The sequence below is a fragment of the Globicephala melas genome, chromosome 4 (genome assembly GCF_963455315.2).
Source record: "Globicephala melas chromosome 4, mGloMel1.2, whole genome shotgun sequence".
Taxonomy (NCBI): domain Eukaryota; kingdom Metazoa; phylum Chordata; class Mammalia; order Artiodactyla; family Delphinidae; genus Globicephala; species Globicephala melas.
Window position 1 is genome coordinate 136,926,277 of NC_083317.1, and position 21,109 is coordinate 136,947,385.

At 34.5% G+C, this 21,109-nt stretch overlaps 1 protein-coding gene across 6 annotated transcripts in view; it reads right to left on the reverse strand.

Moving 5' to 3' along the window:
* Positions 1–21,109, reverse strand: part of TBC1D5 (TBC1 domain family member 5) — a 546,696-nt gene that overhangs the window by 260,672 nt on the left and 264,915 nt on the right. For all 6 annotated transcript variants that reach the window (XM_060298634.1, XM_060298636.1, XM_060298635.1 and 3 more), the window contains one exon: positions 6,796–6,865. In XM_060298634.1, the coding sequence (XP_060154617.1) occupies positions 6,796–6,865 (70 nt within the window). The remainder of the gene's footprint in view (positions 1–6,795; positions 6,866–21,109) is intronic.

Below are 21,109 nucleotides of genomic sequence, written 5' to 3' on the forward strand. Positions count from 1 at the left end.
TGAGTGGGTGGAGAAGGAGTGGGATGGGGAATTCAGTTTGGTCTTGATTATCTTTAGTATGTGTTATGGACTGAATGTGGCCCCCACAGATTCATGTTCTGAATCCTGACACCCAATGTGACAGTGTTTGGGGGTGGGGCCTTTCAGAGGTGAGTAAGTCATCAGGGCTGAGCCCTAATGAATGGAATTAGTGCCTTTACAAAAGAGGCTCCCAGAGATCTTTCCTGCCCCTACAGCCAAGTGAGAACGTAGTGAAAAGACTCCATCTATGAACCCGGAAGTGGGCTCCATCAAACACCAAATCTACCAGCATCTTAATCTTGAACTTCCCAGCCTCTAAATTGTGAGAAATAAATTTCTGTTGTTTATAAGCTATCTAGTCTCTGGTAATTTGTTATAGCAGCCCAAACAAACTAATACAGTATAACTTTCAATAATTAAATTGTTTCTATAAATCTGTATTCCTAAAAATAATAGATTAACAAATTTATATCATTCTAAGAGCATAACCAGAACCTAGATTTCTAATTTTAAATCCAAAGTATGCTTTTGCCCTATTATCTCTAATATTTTGAATCACTGCTTCATTGTCATTTCAAGAGACATATGACCCTCTTACATACAAATCGGGGTGAGGAGGAAGGTACTATACCAACAATAAATGTAAATGATGTAAGGATATTTCCCACATCCTCCCAAATTATTAATTACATGTAAATAGGATACATAAACGTCTTTGTGATAAAACTTGAAGCCTAATTTTAAAAATTTCTTCACTGACTAAAGAAAGTTCAGATTAATGGTTTTCTTCCTTATTCAGAAAAAGACAACTTTTAAATTCAAAAAGCTAAACCAACTATAATTTTTTTTAAACTTTTAACCAACTTAAACAGCCTTTGACTCTGTGGGCTACAGAATACACCACACTGAGAAAGGGAGGCAACTGTGGAAGCTCTGATCAATATCAAGAAATAGAAAAACAAATACCATATGCTAACACATATATATGGAATCTAAAAAAAAAAAAAATTGGTTCTAATGAACCTAGGCGCAGGACAGGAATAAAGACGCAGACATAGAGAATGGACTTGAGGACACGGGGAGGGGGAAGGGTAAGCTGGGACGAACTGAAAGAGTGGCATGGACATATATACACTACCAAGTGTAAAACAGATAGCTAGTGGGAAGCAGCCGCATAGCACAGGGAGATCAGCTCAGTGCTTTGTGACCACCTAGAGGGGTGGGATAGGGAAGGTGGGAGGGAGATCCAAGAGGGAGGAGATATGGGGATATATGTATACGTATAGCTGATTCACTTTGTTATAAAGCAGAAACTAACACACCATTGTAAGGCAATTATACTCCAATAAAGACGTTAATATATATATATACACACATATATATATATATACACACACATATATATATATATATATATATCAAGAAATAATGCCATCAGTACTGTAGTGCCAAGTGGCTTTTTATTTTCTTTCCTTAAAAAGAAAATAAAATATATAAAGGGGAAATTTTTCCCTTATTTCTTCAACAAAAGTTCTTTTGAAATATGAAACTTGGTCTTTCTTTAGAGGGAAAAAACTATGAAGCCAAAAAGAATGAATATTTCTTAGTTAAAAAAACAAACAGTGTGTAGTTTATAGTCCTTATTCAAGGACTACACATTTTTCAAGGCTCAAGTCACCCTGTTATGCCAGCTGTAGGATTTGCTAATTCAAAAGACACACATAAGTATTTTGCAATTCTTTTTTGCATTCAACTACCTTTTTTTAAAATTCAACATCAGGGTTTCTGACTAAATCATTACAAGTTTTGTTGATTGGCTATGACTCATAACTGGACAATCACTGGTTGATATTATTTTGAACTGCCTCTTGGAGTCAGCATTTCATTTAAGGTATTATTTGAAAATTATCCAATTGTCAAAATCCAGAAGATAACACATTTTTACTAATGGCACAGCTTGGGAAAATACACTCAAAAATGGTACCATGTGGGCTTCCCTGGTGGCACAGTGGTTGAGAGTCCACCTGCCGATGCAGGGGACACGGGTTCGTGCCCCGGTCCGGGAAGATCCCCCGTGCCGCGGAGGGGCTGGGCCCGTGAGCCATGGCCGCTGAGCCTGCGCGTCGGGAGCCTGTGCTCCACAACGGGAGAGGCCGCAACAGTGAGAGGCCCGCGTACCGAAAAAAAAAAAAAAAAAAGGTACCATGTGAAATTAAATTGTAAAAATAATTAGGGTCAGCTAAGATGATTTACCACTGAATACACAGAATCTAGAAAATCAGAGTTAAATAGACAAAATTATTTTAAAATAATCTAAAATGATTTATATTCCATCCTATGCCATTTATACAATGCCAAGATGCTGTCTGAAATTTAAGCAATATTTTGAGTTTCCCAGAGAAACTCAAAATAACTGGTCTGAGTTTTCTCTAAATTGACTCTTAAAACAACAGATTTTAACATGAATTTGTGGCTACATAAACACAGCCTAACTCTTTCAAAAATGAAGTTATTTTTATACTGGTAATTATAACATTATACTTTTAAAAGCTTTACACTGACTCAAAAAACCATACAGACTTCCAATGAACTTTTGCAGAATATCATAATTTGATCAATCAAGATATTTAAAAACATAGGGTAAAAAAGGGAAAATTTTTAAATGCTCACCTTCAATTTATTACATAGGTCACTGTTATACCATCTAATAAGATAATTAAAAACATGCAAGCAGCTGGTACTACAGCTAAACAGATTAATGTAATAGTCTGTAGTCATATGTGCTGGCAAGGGGCTCGCCTCTTTGGAGAGGAGAAGGTCAGCTGCCCTTGGGAAGAGGAGGGGGGATGGGGAGAGAACGCTCCTACCATGTCGCCCTGTGCTACAGTCACTAAGTTAAACATCTACTGCAAACTGTTCATCGGCAAACTACTTCTCTGCTCTCATACCCTCAGTCTGAAAGGGTCTCAGTTTTAATGGTGAAATAAGAAACAGAGAAAGCTCATTTAATCTAACAGAAGACATTAACACTAGTCTTTAAAAAGCACAAGGTATACTGCATAAACCAGTAATATCTTCTCAATTCTTCTAATCTTTCCATTTTACCACATCACCTGCAAATTAGTTGGGAGAAAAACAATTAAATTTTAACAGAAACTTCCAAAACAAGATCTAGCTATTACCCAGGCACCATATAATCATCATACTGGTGCCTTAGGAGTTAAATGCAGCTGTACTCTATCTGAATCAAAGATGCAAACCACAAGAGACACAAATCCAAAGTGAAACCTCCTAGCCTCTGAAAAACAAATCTATGAGCCTTAGGCACATAAAGCTATAGATACGGTCCATTGATTGTAAATTTCAAACTTTGTCAAAATTCCAAAAATCCATCTCTGAATTTATACTCATAATAAAACATCTTCTTCTTATCTCTACTATGTGTACAAATGTGTTATACAAAGGCAACCTGGAATATACAGCAGAGACAGAGTATCAAGCCTCAGGTTAAGCTTGTTCTTAGCCTCCTTTCTGCTAAAAAACAGAAGTTACTTTCCTGTAAGACATTTTGTTTTTAAATCTTCCTTTTGGTGTCTCTACATTAGCGCACGGTAAAAATATTCTACAATAGCAGAAGATTAACAATGATGACAATGATGAGGATAACATGGACTGGAAGATAAAAGCAGCTAATATTTATTCAGCATCTGCCACACAACATTAGCCCATTAACTCCTTGTAACAAATGTGTTTTATTATCCCCACATTCAAGGTGAGGAAACTGAGCCGAAGATTTGTCCAAAGTCTCCATTTGGAGTCAGGATACGAACCAACTCGCTATGTTTAGATATTATTAATAAACAAAAAACAAAACAACAACAACAAAAAAAGAGACTGTGCCCTCTTATAACTGACCATCTAAGACCACAATAATATAAACAAATAATAGAAAGAATATAGACTTAGGTGACCAATTCAAGACTGAATTGGAAAGTTAATAAAACCTTGGCACATGCTATAAAAGGGTACACACGTGGAAGGTTAAGTGAACAATAAGGCAGCAAAGTTGCCAGTTCACATGAGGTAAGCACAAAGAATTAATAATATTAATGCATAGCTTTGCATTTAGATTTTCAAAAGGCTTTATCTTATACAGTCCTATCTCGATCTTTAAAACAGTTGTGGGAAGGAAGCAGGTCAGACATTATAATGTCCATTCTGTAGATAAAAAATTAGAGCTAATCATTATCCCAAGGCACAGCATATATAGCTTGAGTATCCTAGTACTAGGTTAACAGCCAGAATTATCTGCGAAGAAAGGTCAGGATTTCTGAGGTGGTTTAAAACACAAAGGTAGACTTGTTAGGCTAAAGATATTTGACGGTTGGAACATTCACATTTTTCTAATAACCTATTTCTACTTGCTTTAAAAGAGCTCCGATAGTAATGGAAAAATAATTTTCATTTTCAAAAGTAAATTTTATTGACAATTCTGTTGCCATTTTAGCGTGATTCTGCAACAATTCCTAGGTTTTATCAGTTAACCTGATATGAAAATATACCCTAGAGCTGTGCTTCTATGAATTCTGCATTTAACCCAAGTGTCAAATTCACAAGTAAGCTCATTATATTGTAAGAGCTATTGCCTATTCAGTAGCAAAATATTCATTTCACACCTTAAATACTATACTACTATTTAATAACAGCACTGGCCTGCCAACTATTAAAAGCTCATTTTTATACACTGTACTACCTGAGCTTTTTATCTTGCCTTTTTACTTACAACCATAAATTAATATCCTAACATTACAACACTGACAGGCATTGATTAAAACTATATTAGTTAACAACATTAGTATTTACTGTGCAAAGTTGCATTAGGAGTTTATTTTCAAAGTACAATTATCATTCAATAATACTAAGATACTTTAATCTTCAAACTACTCAAGAACAAAATAAACTACCAGATAACACTGTGCCTTCATATTAACACATTTCTCTTAACTTGCTGTCCATTAGTTACTACAATTAGCTAACTACAAATGCAGGTATGAAGTATAATTCACCAGTGAAGTTGATATATACATATGGGTTTTCCTGCTTTTGAAATACATCTTTATTTTCCTTTTGTCTTGGATTTTTTTAAACTGTATTTATATCTAATACTGATATTCCCACCATGGATTTCACACATGTTATCATCTTAGCATTCCTCAGTTACATGACAAACATGAATATTTATTTAAATATCTTTTATAGAGAGTTCCCTGGTGGTCTAGTGGTCAGGATTCTGCACTTTCACTGCTGTGGCCCAGGTTCAATCCCTGGTTGGGGAACTGAAATCCTGTAAGCTGTGCAGCATGGCCATAAATAAATATATTTTTTATTCATCTTTTTTTTTTTTTTTTGGTGTGATCAACGTGTTCAGATAGAGGATTCTACCTATTATTTAATATGTCAAATTCCAAACTTTATATTACACTTCAGCACTAAAAGAAGGTTCTGGAGAACTCCAACATTTATAAGGTGGGATGGGTACAGAGAAAATAGAATGACAACACGTGAGCTTTTACTGCTGTTATAATATGCTTCTAGAACACCATGGGAACATAAGCCTTCTGTAGTATCTGTGACACTTGAATGACTGATTATTTATAAAGACCCCAACTGGTATAAAATAAAGATGTCAAGCATCTCAATTACCACCTCGTTTCTGGAATTCATAAACAAACTGTAAAAACTTTCACAATTACCACACTTTTATTAAGTGCTTCCTGAATATAAGGCCCTACTCTAGATGTTAACAGCTTGCCTGGGATCTGAAGAAACAAATGACACATTTCCAGCTAGGTATACAGAATATGTGTTCAAGAAAAAGATAAAGATTCTCAGCATAAATTCCATACTTATTATAGAAAAGAAGGAATTATAGCTTAATATTCTAATGAGTTTCCAAGTGTACAGTGGTTCTTGCATATATTTTATAGCATCAACACACAAGTATTGGAACTTATTAACCATAAGGGCAATGTACTCCAATTAAAGTACTTCTTCAAGAATCTGCATTGCTACCTATAATGCCAAAATGTATTATTACTCGATCTCTACTTTTTATTCCCCAAAAGAGAACAACCTAGTTCTTATATCACTTTGGTTCAGTATATGAATTTTCAAATACTACTGGAAATACATTAATCTTTCTTCTTCCTAGGTTTCCCTGTTAAGAAGATACAAAATATATAAACATTTACTCAAGCAAATTCAAGTTATAAAGAGAATAGTAACAAATAACTAGATAAGATGCATGTTTCCTTAATTGCTGTATCCGTTTTAAAAATTGTTAATTGAGATGTAACTGCCCTGTTTGCTGAAGAGCCAAACGGGATGTTAACAAACAGCACTTAATGTAACCACGGATTATATTTTATACTCTCTGAGATGCTCACAAGCAGTACACTCTGTATTAGCAGGAAACTTAAACAAAGGAAGCCTTTAGTACCGTAAGAGATATACTGGAAAAACTAAGACAAAAATGGATTATATTGAAGCTTAATACTACATACGCATTCATTCTAACCATCCTACTCTAGGATGACGACAGATATCTACAAAAAGTCCATCTACTCAAGAACTAAGAATGTTACATTTTCAATTACTCAATAAGCCTGCAGGACAATTGCATACCACAAATATTCTTCACATTTGTCAGATTTTTTAGAACCCTGTAAGATTAGATATCTTGTAATATTATATATCTACGTATTCATCACCTACCTATAGGAATTAAAAGTTCCATCAGAGTCTAAAGTATAACTTGTTCTTCTTCCATTTTGATTTGAATCTCCTGGAAAAAAAAATTAGAAATACTGAGATTATGAAACTTGAGTATTCCAGTTGAAAAGCTACTGTGTGACAGCTCCACGCAGTTACTGAGTCAAAACAACAGATATCGCCTTATCCCTCCCCCAAATATCTTTTGTAATCAGAGTCCTTTAAACAAAAAATTCATTTTGATGTTAAAATATAGACTAACACCACCACTCCTAACTTGGATAGGAATACTACAGAAGTAATTGCGAACAGGAACAAATGAAGTATAATGCAGCCATCTTCTGCTTATGATTCACAGACAAAACCAAAATTTATACACCATTTAATCACAAACTAATGCTTATAAACAAAGGGCAACTTTTTATTAGTGTCCTGTCCATTGGCAGAGTCAAAAGAGAGCAGGCAGACAGCAGACATGGAATACCCTCCCCTGGCCCACCTCACCCCCTGGCCCCCCAGTCCTCCACTCTCTAGGAATCTGGTCTGCAGAGAGGGAGAACAGAAAGCTGGGAGGTGGTGATCAGGAATGCATTCTATAAAGACGCAGACCTACTAGAGAATGGACTTGAGGACACGGGGAGGGGGAAGGGTATGCTGGGATGAAGTGAGAGAGTGGCATGGACATATATACACTACCAACTGTAAAATAGATAGCTAGGGGGAAGCAGCCACATAGCACAGGGAGATCAGCTCGGTGCTTTGTGACCACCTAGAGGGGTGGGATAGGGAGGGTGGGAGGGAGATGCAAGAGGGAAGAGATATGGGGACATATGTGTATGTATAATTGATTCACTCTGTTATACAGCAGAAACTAACACACCATTGTAAAGCAGTTATACTCCAATAAAAATGTTAAAAAAAAAAAAAAAAGAATGCTTTCTAAGGAGCTTTTAATACATCTTAATAGTCTTCCCCAAACTTTATGTTTTAACTGTGGGCAAAAGTCCAGCAGTTTAAAAAAATAAAAAAACAACAACATCAAAAGGTATTTCTGCCTCATGTAGTAATATCAAACTTTTAGGGAAAAAAACCAATTCCTCTCAAGCATATTCATAAAATCAGATTAGAACAAATTCATACCTATCAGTTTAGAGATCATAGAATAAGAATAAATTTGCTAAAGAAGTTTAAACAAATGCTTGCCAATGCCATAATATAATATATATTCTTACTCAAAGAAAATTAATTTTAGCTTAAAATTTAAAATATATACTTAAAAGTATAGTTTTTAGGAAACCATAGATACTACTATTAAATATATCATTTATTCTTAGAAACAAATTAAATAGACCAGAATCTGATTACATTTTATACTCCTAATTCCTATAATGCAACTTTCAAACATCAGGTTATATTCACTTTTAATATATTTAAAGCTTAATAATTTAAATGATTTATTCAATTGTTATTTATACTTTCACTCCACTTTGAACATTCTAAAGTACCACGGGAGATTATCACAGTGGTCCTGGTTAAGTCAAATACTAATTACAGACCTTTCAGTTTAGAGGCAAGATTATTTTAAATTACTGAATATAGCACTTAAGGTACCATACATATATGATTATGTTGCTCATTAATGGTTATTGAAAGCAAAAGTGTAATTTTAATGATAGCTACCTATTTTTCTTTGCACATTTTATAGCTGACTGACTAGTCAAAAATGTTGGTTCTCTTCAAAATCTTTGCAGCTGCATCCAAAGTGTTTAGAAGAATGAGAATTGGTCTGAGCTCACTTACTGAACTTTTAAGTCTACTCTTTTTTTCAAAATACACTTTCCGGTTTTTGGGGTTTCTTTTCATTAAACAAAAACACTGAAATGGATTACAGCATTTGAAAATGTTGCCAAATTTTATAGAAGAAAATAATCCAAAACACTTAAATGTTTAAGATCAATCTAGTTGAGTATACTCTGTTAATTCTTTGTAAACATGGGTACCGTAAGATGACTCATGCAACATACTTCATTTGCTTTTTAAAAAAATTAATGGTATTATCATAAATAAACTAAAAAGATTTAAGGAAAATTAGTCTCTCCCTGTCTTGCTAAATGAAAATTTCCTACAACACATGTTATTTAACAGCTTGCAGACATTTCCTGTAAAACGTTCCACAATCAGCACAGAATAAGTACTACATCGTACATTTAAAATATAAGCTTTCTTTGTCTTTAAAACTAAAGATTATGATTACTTAAATACATAAAATCTCACCAATGGAATATTTCTTGTCCTCTGCTTATATTTATCATAATAAATATAAAATACTTCAAAGAATTAAGAGATTTTCAGTCTTTTAAACACCAAAGTTTTGTCATCAAAATACATCACAGAAGTTTTCTTCATTTTATACCTGTATGGAAACGAATACATCACATTAAATGTAACCCTCAAAGGATTGTAATAAGGAAAAACAGCAGCTTTTCTTTCTCTAAAACATACCAAATAAGGAGTACAGTTGTTTCTCACAACAATATTAGAGAAAAGATTTCAGAGTTTGCTATATGGGGAAAAGGCTATAAAGTTTTGAAGTGGGAAAAACTGCTTTGTTCCTTCAATCCTCTAGATGAAATTAATTATAGCAAATGTTTATGAAAACATCTGTTCCTTACAGTTATAAATTCTTAATTTTAGTATGGACGATTCCAGACTCTTACTTTGGAAGGGAACTGTCTGACAATTGAAAGGTTTACCAAGGAACAGACAGAATTTGTAATTCTGGAAAATGGTATATACAGTGTGCTATATCCGGTAGAGATTTTCATTTGTGTGAAACACTTGGAGGGGCTTAAAACTGGTAAACAGGAGAGATCAAAGACAAACAGAAAGGCTCATTTTTCATTTAAGCTGTTATACAACAAAAACATATCTGTATCACAAGAAAAGACCAACTAAGAATTAAAAACAAATGCTACTTTATTATCAACCTAATTTGGAGGTAAGTATAACAAAGTATTAATTTTATCAGGATTTTAGTAAGTCTAATGCCAATACAGCCATGGGAAAGTATATGTAGTGTTCCTCAAAAATAACGACAGAGGGTGCAAGAGAGTTTAATATGATGTCTTTAGTTGCTGTTCTGATTCTTGAATTAAGTTGTCAGGTTATAACTGTAACAAGGATACATAGGTTGTTTTTAGACTTTCCCTCTCTCTCTCTCCCAAACACACAAACACACGCACACACACACACACACACACACACACACAGGCAAAAATACATTTTTAAAGTAATCTCACACAAAGGCCTTTAAAAACCAAACAGCACAAATACTTAAATATGTTAACAGAGTTCCTTTCATTTGCTTGAAAAGTAATTTAACAATAGAGTAAATTTTAAAAATACAATTGTGACTTTAAAGGTATTCCAATATTTAATGTAAACTAAGCCAGTAAAATAAAATGGATGTGTTTACTGAGTAAATCTTAAATAAATACATAAACTATATACAATATATAACATACGAATTTTGTATGTCGCTATATGCATGTGTAATTGTACAACATATATATTTGTAGGAATGGTTCATCAATTATCTGTGACCATTACAGTTTGAAATTTACATAACACATTCATTTCTCATTAATTGGTAAGTAACTTTGTGAAATGAGTTCATAACATTCAGAATTAAAATAAGTTGGCTGATTTGAAAAGAATATGCTCATAGTTACATTGTTTTTAATGAGAATACAAACAACATAGTATTTTCCATTAGTAATCCCTAACATATATGTATCTAACTTATTAAAATAATAATATGTATAACGGTGACTTAAATAGGATAAATTAAATTTGGACTCCTTTTTTAGCTCTTACTGTAGTCATGCTTAGCTAAGAGCATTTACAGTATCTATCTGTGCACTGCTGAAACCATGCTGAACAAAGTTTACAGATTTCCAGAGTGCTTTTTATGCACAAATATCTGCTTTATAAGGGGGGGATGAAGATTTTAAACGAGGCTAGGTTAAAAACAACCAGAATAATGCTGTAAGTAAGCACACCTACTCAACTGTGCCTTCTTCAGTTTACATGTAAAAAAAAATCAAGCTTTAGAGGATCACATGGTACTAAGTATGAATTCTGAAAAATATTACATAAGTTTTAAAAAGGCTGATCTCTGAATTGTTAGAGAAATGTCATCATGTATGTGTGATGAATTATTAATAGTAAGGGGAAAATATTCGGTTCAAACTTAAGTTGAAAGCAAACTTATGGATAGCCACATTTTAGTTGTGATAGGATAATATGGCATAAATGAATAGTGTAAACACCTAAAACCTTGTGTGTCTTTTAAATGAATGAGGATTACTACTGAAATGTTTTAGTTAAATCTGAAATCCCATTCAAAGTGAATGATTCAAAAAAAATCTATAAATTATGTATATTCATTGCATTGACTCAGTTAAGGCAAAGCATAATAACTCAGCATCATCAATGAAATCAGTAGCTGCAAACGATATTATCTCGTTTCAGGAATAAGGTAAACAACAGGCTCTGTAGGCTAACTATTTATGCTAAAAATCTAGGACCACTCATTAGGTTTAAGAGCCAGTGCTCAAGTAAATACAGGAAATTTGTTTATTCAATAATTTTCCATTTTCTCTAGCACTGTTAATTTATCTACATTCTAATGATTTAATGGCCATATTTAGTTTTCTACATAATATTTTCAAATTATTAACTTACATAATGAAACTCAGATGTAAAACAAATACATAGGAACTATTTTATAAATAACATTTCAAGTGCACAATTTTAATTTAAGAAGATAATACTTCTGTTATTCTTGTTAAATATTGAACAGAATTCTTTTTAAAAAGAAAGCAGAATGACATCAGCAGAGTGGCAGAAGATACAACTCCAAGTTCTCATCCTCCCACAGAAACGTCGAAAAACTAGAACTGTCGGAACCAACTTTGTAATGACTCTGGAAAATAGTCAAAGATTTACAAGAACCAAGTGAACAATGAGCCAAGAAAATGGCAACTGGAAAGCTCTGTGGGGTTTTTACTTGCCTGTTCTACCATCTCCCTAGATCAGCAGCAGTCTTGAAGAAGTAAGCTAGTTCCCAGTGTAAGTAAGAAGTAAGCTAGTTCCCAGGAGAATAGTACCTGGTTCTGGAGGGAGCAGAGAAGACCATATTTTCAAAGTATTGTGTAAATCAATTCTAACTTGTTAGGAGCTACCTGAAGAACTGACATAAGATGTTCATCTCTTTTGCATCTAAATTAAAAAAAGGAAAAAAAAAAGGTAGGCTTTGCTCTTGTACCCACTGCAAGTCAAATTAAGAGCCAGCAGATGCCTGGGGCAAAAGAATACAATCAAAACATAAAATAGACCACCTAAGGCCTGGGAGAAAAAGCTAGCGAGAGTTTCTTTGAGAAATTAGGACATTCAAAAGCACCTGGGTATGCAGAGGAATGTAGAACACTATGCACATACCCAGGGCAAGATGCATGATGATACAGAAACTGAGAAGAGCATTAAGTTTCCACCTGAAGCTGACCACTAGGAAGAATGCAAGCCTGGCTAAATGATGAAGGACTGCTGCAGCAGAGACAATCTGAAAAGATAAGGAGAGGTTCAGGGTTTTGTTGCTCTTCTTAGCTCCTGGCATTCAGAAAATCTCTGTTAAAATCCTAGCTGAACACAACCTAAGAAATAAAGACTTCAATGACTATGTATGTCAAACAATAAGTCTTTGCAAAAATAAAAAATATTTCAGGAGAATAACTAAACAAAGGGACTGAAATGGTCTTCAAGAATATAGAAAATAACAAACCCAGGAGAAGGGGAGAATCTGATTTCTGGAGTAACCAATATAATATTTAAATATCAAGTTGTCAAAAACAACAAAATCATGAAGCATACAAAGAAACAGGAAGCATGGCTCATCAAAGGAATGAAAATAAGTTGACAGAAACTATCCCTCAGAAATAACTGGAATTACTAGACAAAGATTTTGAAACTGTCTTAAGGATGTTCAAAGAGCAAAAGGAAAACATAGACCAAAAAAGGAAAGAAATCATGTAGAGAATAAATCAACAAAATGACATTAATAGAGAGGTAGAAATAATAAAAGGAAATAGAATTTCTGGAGCTGAAAAATACAATAACTGAATTGAAAAATTCACTAGAGGGGCTCAACCACAGGTGCGAGCAGGCAAAACACAAAAATAACAAAGTTGAACATATGACAATTGAAATTATGGAGTCTGAGGAGCAAAAATAGGAAAAAAGTGAAGAAAAGTGAGCATACCCTAAGAAACCTGTATGACACCATCACGCACAGCAACATATGCGTTATGAGAGTCTGAGAAATAGAAGAAAGAGGCAGAAAGAATATTTGAAGAAATAATGGCCAAAAACTTCCCAAATTTGATGAAAGACAAATATCTACAAATCCAAGAAGTTCAATTAACTCTAGGTAGGATTAACTCAGAGACTCACACCAAGACACATTATAAGCAAACTGTTCTAAGACAAAAACAAAGAGAGAATCCTGAAAGATACAACAGAAAAGTACTTTGTCACAACAGAGAATCCTCAGTAAGATTAACAGATGATTTTTCATCAGAAAACATGCAGGCCAAAAGAGTGGGATGATATGTATATATAGATATATATCTATCTATATCTATATATAAAGTGCTTTAAAAAAAGGCTATCAACCAAGAATTTTATATCTAGCAAAATACTCCTTTGAAAATGAGTGAGAAGTTAAGACATTCCTAGAAACACAAAAGCTGAAACTAGACATACCATAAAAGAAAAGCTGGGCTTCCCTGGTGGCGCAGTGGTTGAGAGTCCGCCTGCTGATGCAGGGGACACGGGTTCGTGCCCCGGTCCGGGAGGATACCACATGCTGCGGGGCAGCTGGGCCCGTGAGCCATGGCCGCTGGGCCTGTGCGTCCGGTGCCTGTGCTCCGCGGCGGCAGGGGCCACAGCAGTGAGAGGCCCGCGTACCGCAAAAAAAAAAAAAAAAAAAAAAGAAAAGCTAATGGCAGTCTTTCAGGTTAAAAGGAAAGAATACCACACAATAACTCAAAGCTGTGGGAAGAAATAAAGATCTCTGGTAAAGGTGAATATGTGAGCAAACAAAAAGCCAGCACTGTTGTATTTAAGGTTTGTGATGCCACCCTTTGCTTCCTACAGGATATAAAAACAAATGGATAAAAATAATTATAAGTTAATACAACTGAGCAACAATGTATAAAAATGTAATTTATGGGCTTCCCTGGTGGCGCAGTGGTTAAGAATCTGCCTGCCAATGTAGTAGACACAGGTTCTAGCCCTGGTCTGGGAAGATCCTACATGCCACGGAGCAACTAAGCCTGTGAGCCACAACTACTGAGCCTGCATGCCACAATTAATGAAGCTGAACTTCTCAGCTGGTTTTCACTTGGATTATACGGAAAGTTAAAAAAAAATGTAATTTATGACACATTAAAAGGGAAAAAGACAGAGCAGTATAGGAGCACATATTCTGTATGCTCTAAAGTTAAGTTTGGTTATCGACTTGAAGTAGATTGTTAAAAATTTAGGATTTAAATTTTATCATTTAATCCCTATGATAACCACAAAGAAGAGATCTAAAATTTACACAACAGGAATGAGAAGGGAACCAAAATGGTCACTACAGAACAAAAATAGAAAAATGCAACCAAACACAAGAAAAAGCAGTAATGGAGGAAATGAGGAGAAATAAGGTATAAAACATACAGAAAACAACAGCATCATGGCAGAAGTAAGTTCTTTCTTATCAGTAGTTAACTTAAATGTAAACTGATTAAAGTTTCAATCAAAAGGCAGAGATCAGGGCTTCCCTGGTGGCGCAGTGGTTGAGAGTCCACCTGCCGATGCAGGGGATGCGGGTTCGTGCCCCGGTCCAGGAAGATCCCACATGCCGCGGAGTGGCTGGGCCCGTGAGCCATGGCCGCTAAGCCTGCGCGTCCGGAGCCTGTGCTCCGCAACGGGAGAGGCCACAACAGTGAGAGGCCCGTGTACCGCAAAAAAAAAAAAAAAAAGGCAGAGATTAGCAAAAACGGATTAAAAAAAAAATCATGATGCAACTGTATGTTGTCTACAAGAGACTCATTTAAGAACCAAAGTAAAAGTATGGAAAAGAAAATAAGCAAAAAAAGAGATACTTGGCTATAACAATATTAGACAAAATAGACTTTAAGTCAAAAACTGCTACAACAAAGAAGGACATTATATATTGATAAAAGGGTCAAACCATGAAGAAGATATAACAATTACAAACATATGCACCAAACAATAGAACATGAAAATATATGAAGCAAACATTGACAGAATTGAAGGGAGGAACAGACAGTTCTACAATGAAAATTGACAGAACGTCTAGAAAGAAGATCAGTAAGGAAAGAAAGGACTCAAGATTGTAAACCAAGTAGACCTAACAAACATAAAACACTAGCCAACAACAGAATATACAATCTTCTCAAGTGCACATGGAACACTGTCCAGGACACACCATATGTTAAGCCATAAAACAAGTCTCAATATATTTAAAAAGACTGAAATCATACAAAGTATCTTTTCTGACTACAAAGGAACAAAGCTAGAAGTCAATTACTGAAGGAAAACGGGAAAATTCTCAAGTATAGTAAATGCAAATATGTGTGTCTATAGATGGAAAGACAGAAAAACAGGTAAGTATGTAGGTAGGGTCTGTATGAACACACAGTGGTTGTAAATTTTAAGAAAAAAAATGCTGATGATGATCTTTGATTAAACTTTAAAGTAATTTCCAGGAAAGAAAATGCTTAATGAATTGGTAAAATTAAACTGCCCTGTTCAATTTAATGAAATTATAAAGTAGAGGTATTACAGCCTCATGATTAAAAGCTAAGGCTCAGGCAAGATAGACCTGAGTACATGCTCCACGATTTACTTTCCCTCTGACTTAACTGTTCAATATTTCAGTTTCCTCATCTGTAAAATGAAGATAACAGTTTCTACCACAAAGTGTGGTTATGAAGATTAGATAAGTGCAAATAAAGAGCTTAGTATAGCATGTAGCACAATGTAAGTTCCTTGATAAATGTTAGCTATTAATTTATGAATGTTTTAATCAGTGAATGTATTTAAAATACTGTACCCAGTAAAGGAATAAAAGTAGAAGTCTATTGGTGCTATGTAAAGAGAATAAACTTATTCATAATTTAAATAACTGAAAATTGTAACTCTTCTTAGCAATTAAAAAGCATTATTTCTACATTGCTTTTATTTTTTTTGGCCCACACTGCGTGGCTTGTGTGAGTTTAGTTCCCCAACCAGGGATCAAACAGGGGCCCTTGGCAGTGAGAGCATGGAGTCCTAACCACTGGACCGCCAGGGACTTCCCTAAAAAGCACTATTTCTGATAAAATTTATAATTAACAAAAGTTTATTCCATGAATTATACAACTCTGTACAAGATTTGTGGTAACTTTACTATCCTTCCTGATGATGATATCAAACATTGAATATGATATAAAGAAAGCGAGTGGAAAAATAGTAAACTTAAATAAAATCAGAGCCTTGAAATATAAAGCTATCTAATCCATGAGCTGAATATATATGTTTCTTGGTATTGATAAAATGCAGATAAAGAACTAAAACTACTGTCAATCTAGTAATAAACTAAAACTATCACATATAGGATAGTATACAATATTACACACGCATCAGAATAAAACAAGTTTTAAGAAGAATTCATTAAGGATTCTGAGACTGAATGGAAACAAGGTCTAATTCCAAAAATAATCACAAATATAACTACCCAACTTAAGTTAATGTGTAATAACACACAAATGCAAATATTTCTATTTATTTTCATTGTCATTACTGGACATATTGTTGTCTCTCCAGGCATTCCATAGACTTAAAGCTGCTTGATGTCTCAGAAAAAAAACAAAGTAGACCAGGAATCAATCAAGTAAAGAGAATTCCAATGCAAAATTAACCTCTCTGGGTCCTACCACCCACATCTACAACAGAGAAGGGCAGGACCAGATCAGACCAAGTTCATGAACATGCTGATCATCCAAATCACCTGGGGACAGGTATTTAGGGGGTGTGTGTGTGCGTGTGCACGCATGTGGTGTGTTTGTGGGAGAGAAAGAGATTGAAAAAAAGGATGAGATTGAGACAACCGTGGGTGTGGTCCAGGATCCTCTACTTTTAAAGGGTTTCCTAGATTATTGTGATGATCCAAAAGTCTTTCCTAGTACGAAACGATAAACTTCTACTGTGATAAAAGTTGACAGTCTCTTGTAGAAGGCAATTTAATTTGCCCCAAACAGGGAGAGTGCCTCATGTATCATCAATTACCATGAGCTATCAATGAGGCACAAGATTTGGTCACATCTTCCAGCAGTAGTAGAGGACTGTTTTGAGCTATGCCAATTCTGCACATTACCCTATATGATCAGTTGCATGTACTGATTATTGGGGGAGGGTGCACAATGGAGCTGCCCAGCAGAACACTGCTATTGGCCTGTGTGGTCCTCCTGTAGACCACCTGGGCTTCAAAAGCACCTTCCTACAAAAGAGTTACATAAGGCCAATGCTATAATTTAGACAATTACAAATAAGTAGATAAACAACAAAATAGATTTTAAAAAGAGCTTCCTTAGAAGTAAATGTTTTGACAAAGAATATCTGAAAATATTACTCCAAGTTTAAAACTTGGAGAAAGAGTATCAAGGCCAAAGACGATTATTATATAGGTTGCCCTTTGCTACAATTTTTCTTAACAAAAATACAAATAATGAGTTGGTTTAAATTTTGACTGACATTTTTAGATTTTCTACTAGTCTTACACAAGTTTCAATGAAATACCCCCCATCCACAAAAACAACAACCACCAAACAAAAACACACAGTAGCTTTTCAAAGATAATCTAACTGAGACCTAGGGAATTCTAAACCTGACATCAAATTACATGTTCAGTGCCTAAATAACGTAACAGAAGTCATATACATATTATCTGCTAGATAAAAGAGTACATCTGCTATTGAAATCCTATTTCATCTTCTATAAATCTTTCAAATAATAACTATAAAACATGTATATTAATTATTCTTTTCTTCAGTGTATAAAAAAAGGAAGTATCTTTTTCTACAAAACAGATTCCTTTGAGCAATTCTCATTTTCACTACTGATTATAATCAACGCTAGAACCTTTAAGGTTGTTTGACATCAAGGGGACATAAAATGTAAAGACACCATTAACCTCAAGTACTTAACTTTGGATAGTTAACATCAGATATCCCCCTTTTTGGTATAAAAAACTAAAGTGGGACTATTTGAAGGATATAAATTATCATCCATGAACTAGGGTAAATCACTCTATTAATGTCTTTTAAATGACAGCTAACTGAACAAGGTCATAATCAAAGATCTACTTAAAAAGCATAAAGGGGGTTTTAACTATAAAGTCCCAAAGCTCAGATGAAGAAACAAGGGTAATTATTCTCAAACCTATCTTTAGTTTTAAAAACAATTTACTAAACTAAATTACCTTAAATATAATAATCTAAAATTCTCAAAATATCAGAAATTTTCAAGTGTTTATACCATTTCCTTCAAATAAAAAATTTTTAATTGATCTATAAAAATGTTTTATTTCATAAACTATTTTTGTTTTGATATTAAAGAACTATACTAAAATACAATTTTTAAAGAAAAATTCTAAATATACAAACTGATTTCTATTTATCATTTTATGATAAAGTCTAATTATTTATTAGTGGAGATGATTTTTTAAACCTAATAATAACTAGTTTTAAAATGGTGACACCTTTAAATTTGCTAGTAAATGTGTAACATACTAAATTCAACTATCCTTGTAGAGTATTAAAAATATCATTCAAAGTAGTTATTTATTGATCACTTTATCTAAACTAACAAATAGTTACCTAGACAAATGGTAAATGGGCCTAATTAATAAATGCATTTATGTACTAATTCAAACTTCTAGTCATGCATCTGGATCACATGATAGCTTTTCTGCTTTTAAAAATTCTTTCAACAATCACCAGTTAAGCACCTCCTATGTTTTAGTACTAGTGATACAGTGTAAAACAAAGGTCAAAACCCATCCCTGACATCCTGGAATTTGTTGAAAGTTCAGCAGAGGAGGACAGTCAAATCAATGTACAATGACAACTTTCAAAACTGTTACAGAATAAAGTCACACAGCCTACTGTAAAATAACATATGAGAGAGGAGGGGGTCCCTGGCCCAAAGGAGCATGGAGAGCACCCCACCTGGGATCTGCATGCGCCAAGAGTCTTTAAAGGTCACGCTAAGAATTTTGGTCCAGATGAACAGGAAGTCAGTGAAAGAAGGGTTTAAGCAGAAGTAGAACATGATGAAGGCTTTTAAAAGATCACTTGAACTAGGGAGGAAGCAATTAGAGTGCAGGTGTAGGGGGAAGAGTGGATGGAGGGAGACTAAGAAGACTGCATACTCCAAGGTGAAAAATGATGACAGAACAGTCATATTGATGATACTGTTTTCATATGATCTTAGGTACAGTAATTTACCATTTTTAAAACTCATTGCTATTATTTGCTGAGAGGCTACTATGTACCAGACACTGTTCTTGGACATGGAAGTACCATAGTGAACAAAACAGAACCAAGTGTGTGTGTGGGTGCAGGGGAAAAAAAACAAGAAAATAAATTTTATAACAAATAAATTCAGATAATCATAAAAGCTTAAAAACAAAATACAACAGATTAATGTGACATCCAGTGACTGGGAGAGGGTGTTCTCTGCAGGGAGAGGTAATATCCAACGAGATTCTAGTTATAAGGAAAAAATTAGCCATGCAAGGGATGTACAGCAGAAGCTGGCTTTTAGAAAAGATAAAGAAAAAAAAAAAAAAAGGCCATGGTGGCTGGAAGGCTAGGAGTAGAGTAGCATGAGATGAGGTCTGTGCAACAAGGAGGGGCCAAAGAACTTGGGGTTTTATAGGAAGGAAGTCTAGATTTTACACGTATAATGAGAAGCCATCATAAAGTTTCAAAATGATGAAAAAGATTATCTACTTCAGGTTTGGAAATCATTATTTTAGCTGCTATGTGAAGATTAGATTGAACAGGGAGGGGCAAGACGGAGGCTAAGAGATCAGTTGGGATCTGGATCATAGGATAACCTGATAATACAAAGAGACAACTGTATACTTAATTCTAAGATAGTCTAAATGAGGATTTGAAAATTGAAATCCTTTAAAATAATTTGAAATTATTTCCATGGTGGAAAAATAAATAATTATGTTCCTAATATTTTATTTCCATATATAACTATCGGAATTTGATTATTAATAAATTTATTTATTTTTATATGCTGCTTTCTATATAGATTAGTAATTAATCTGGTTTCTAAATAAGACTGACATCTGAATCACAAAAAAAAAAAAGAAAGAGAGAAAAGAAACAGTAAAATAGCACATTATAGATTATTAATGGGATTTCCAGTACCATCCAACAAGGAGGACCACTGCAAGCCTCTCTCTCCCACTGATTACAACTAAAAACTCTGGGCAAAGTACAAAAAGCAACTTCTTGAGGAATCTGAATAGTAAATAATAGCAGACATACTGGATAACAGAGTCAAAGATACAGTGGTGATGAGTGTTCTGTTTGGTTTTTGTTTTTCCTCCTTTTATATCCTAACTTTGAGCTCAAGTCAGGCTGAATCTGAGCACTAAATGCCAGGTATGAAGAGCAAAAACTCCAATCCCATTTTTCTGGGACTGGGAAAAGAATCTTTTCCCTGTTGTTCACTTCCAACCTTGCTACAAGACCAGGACTAATCATAGAACTATACTGCCACCACGGGTGCGTGACAGCAGTGAGGAAGAAAGCTATCTTTCATAATAGGAAACTAGGAAAATGGGGCCTCTGTTGTGTGAACATTGAGCGGGGAATCCCCATTATGTTTTCTTTCTCTTCCTCTTATCAATTTGCCACAAAAGCAGGCCCATTCACGTGGATCCGTATGACAGCACAAGAGGCAAAAGCTCTGATAAAACAAGCCAGAGAATGTACAGTTGGTCTCAAAAAGAAAGCCTTGGACAAGGGGATTCTCTAATTCTGTGTATTTGTGTGAACTGACACAAACCCTGGGTTCACCCCTAAGATGTATATGCTCAAAACGTACTCAAAGAAGCACAGCAAAAGCTGTGAGAACTGACCTATGATATAAACCATCACCAAAGTCCTGAGAGTCACATACAAGG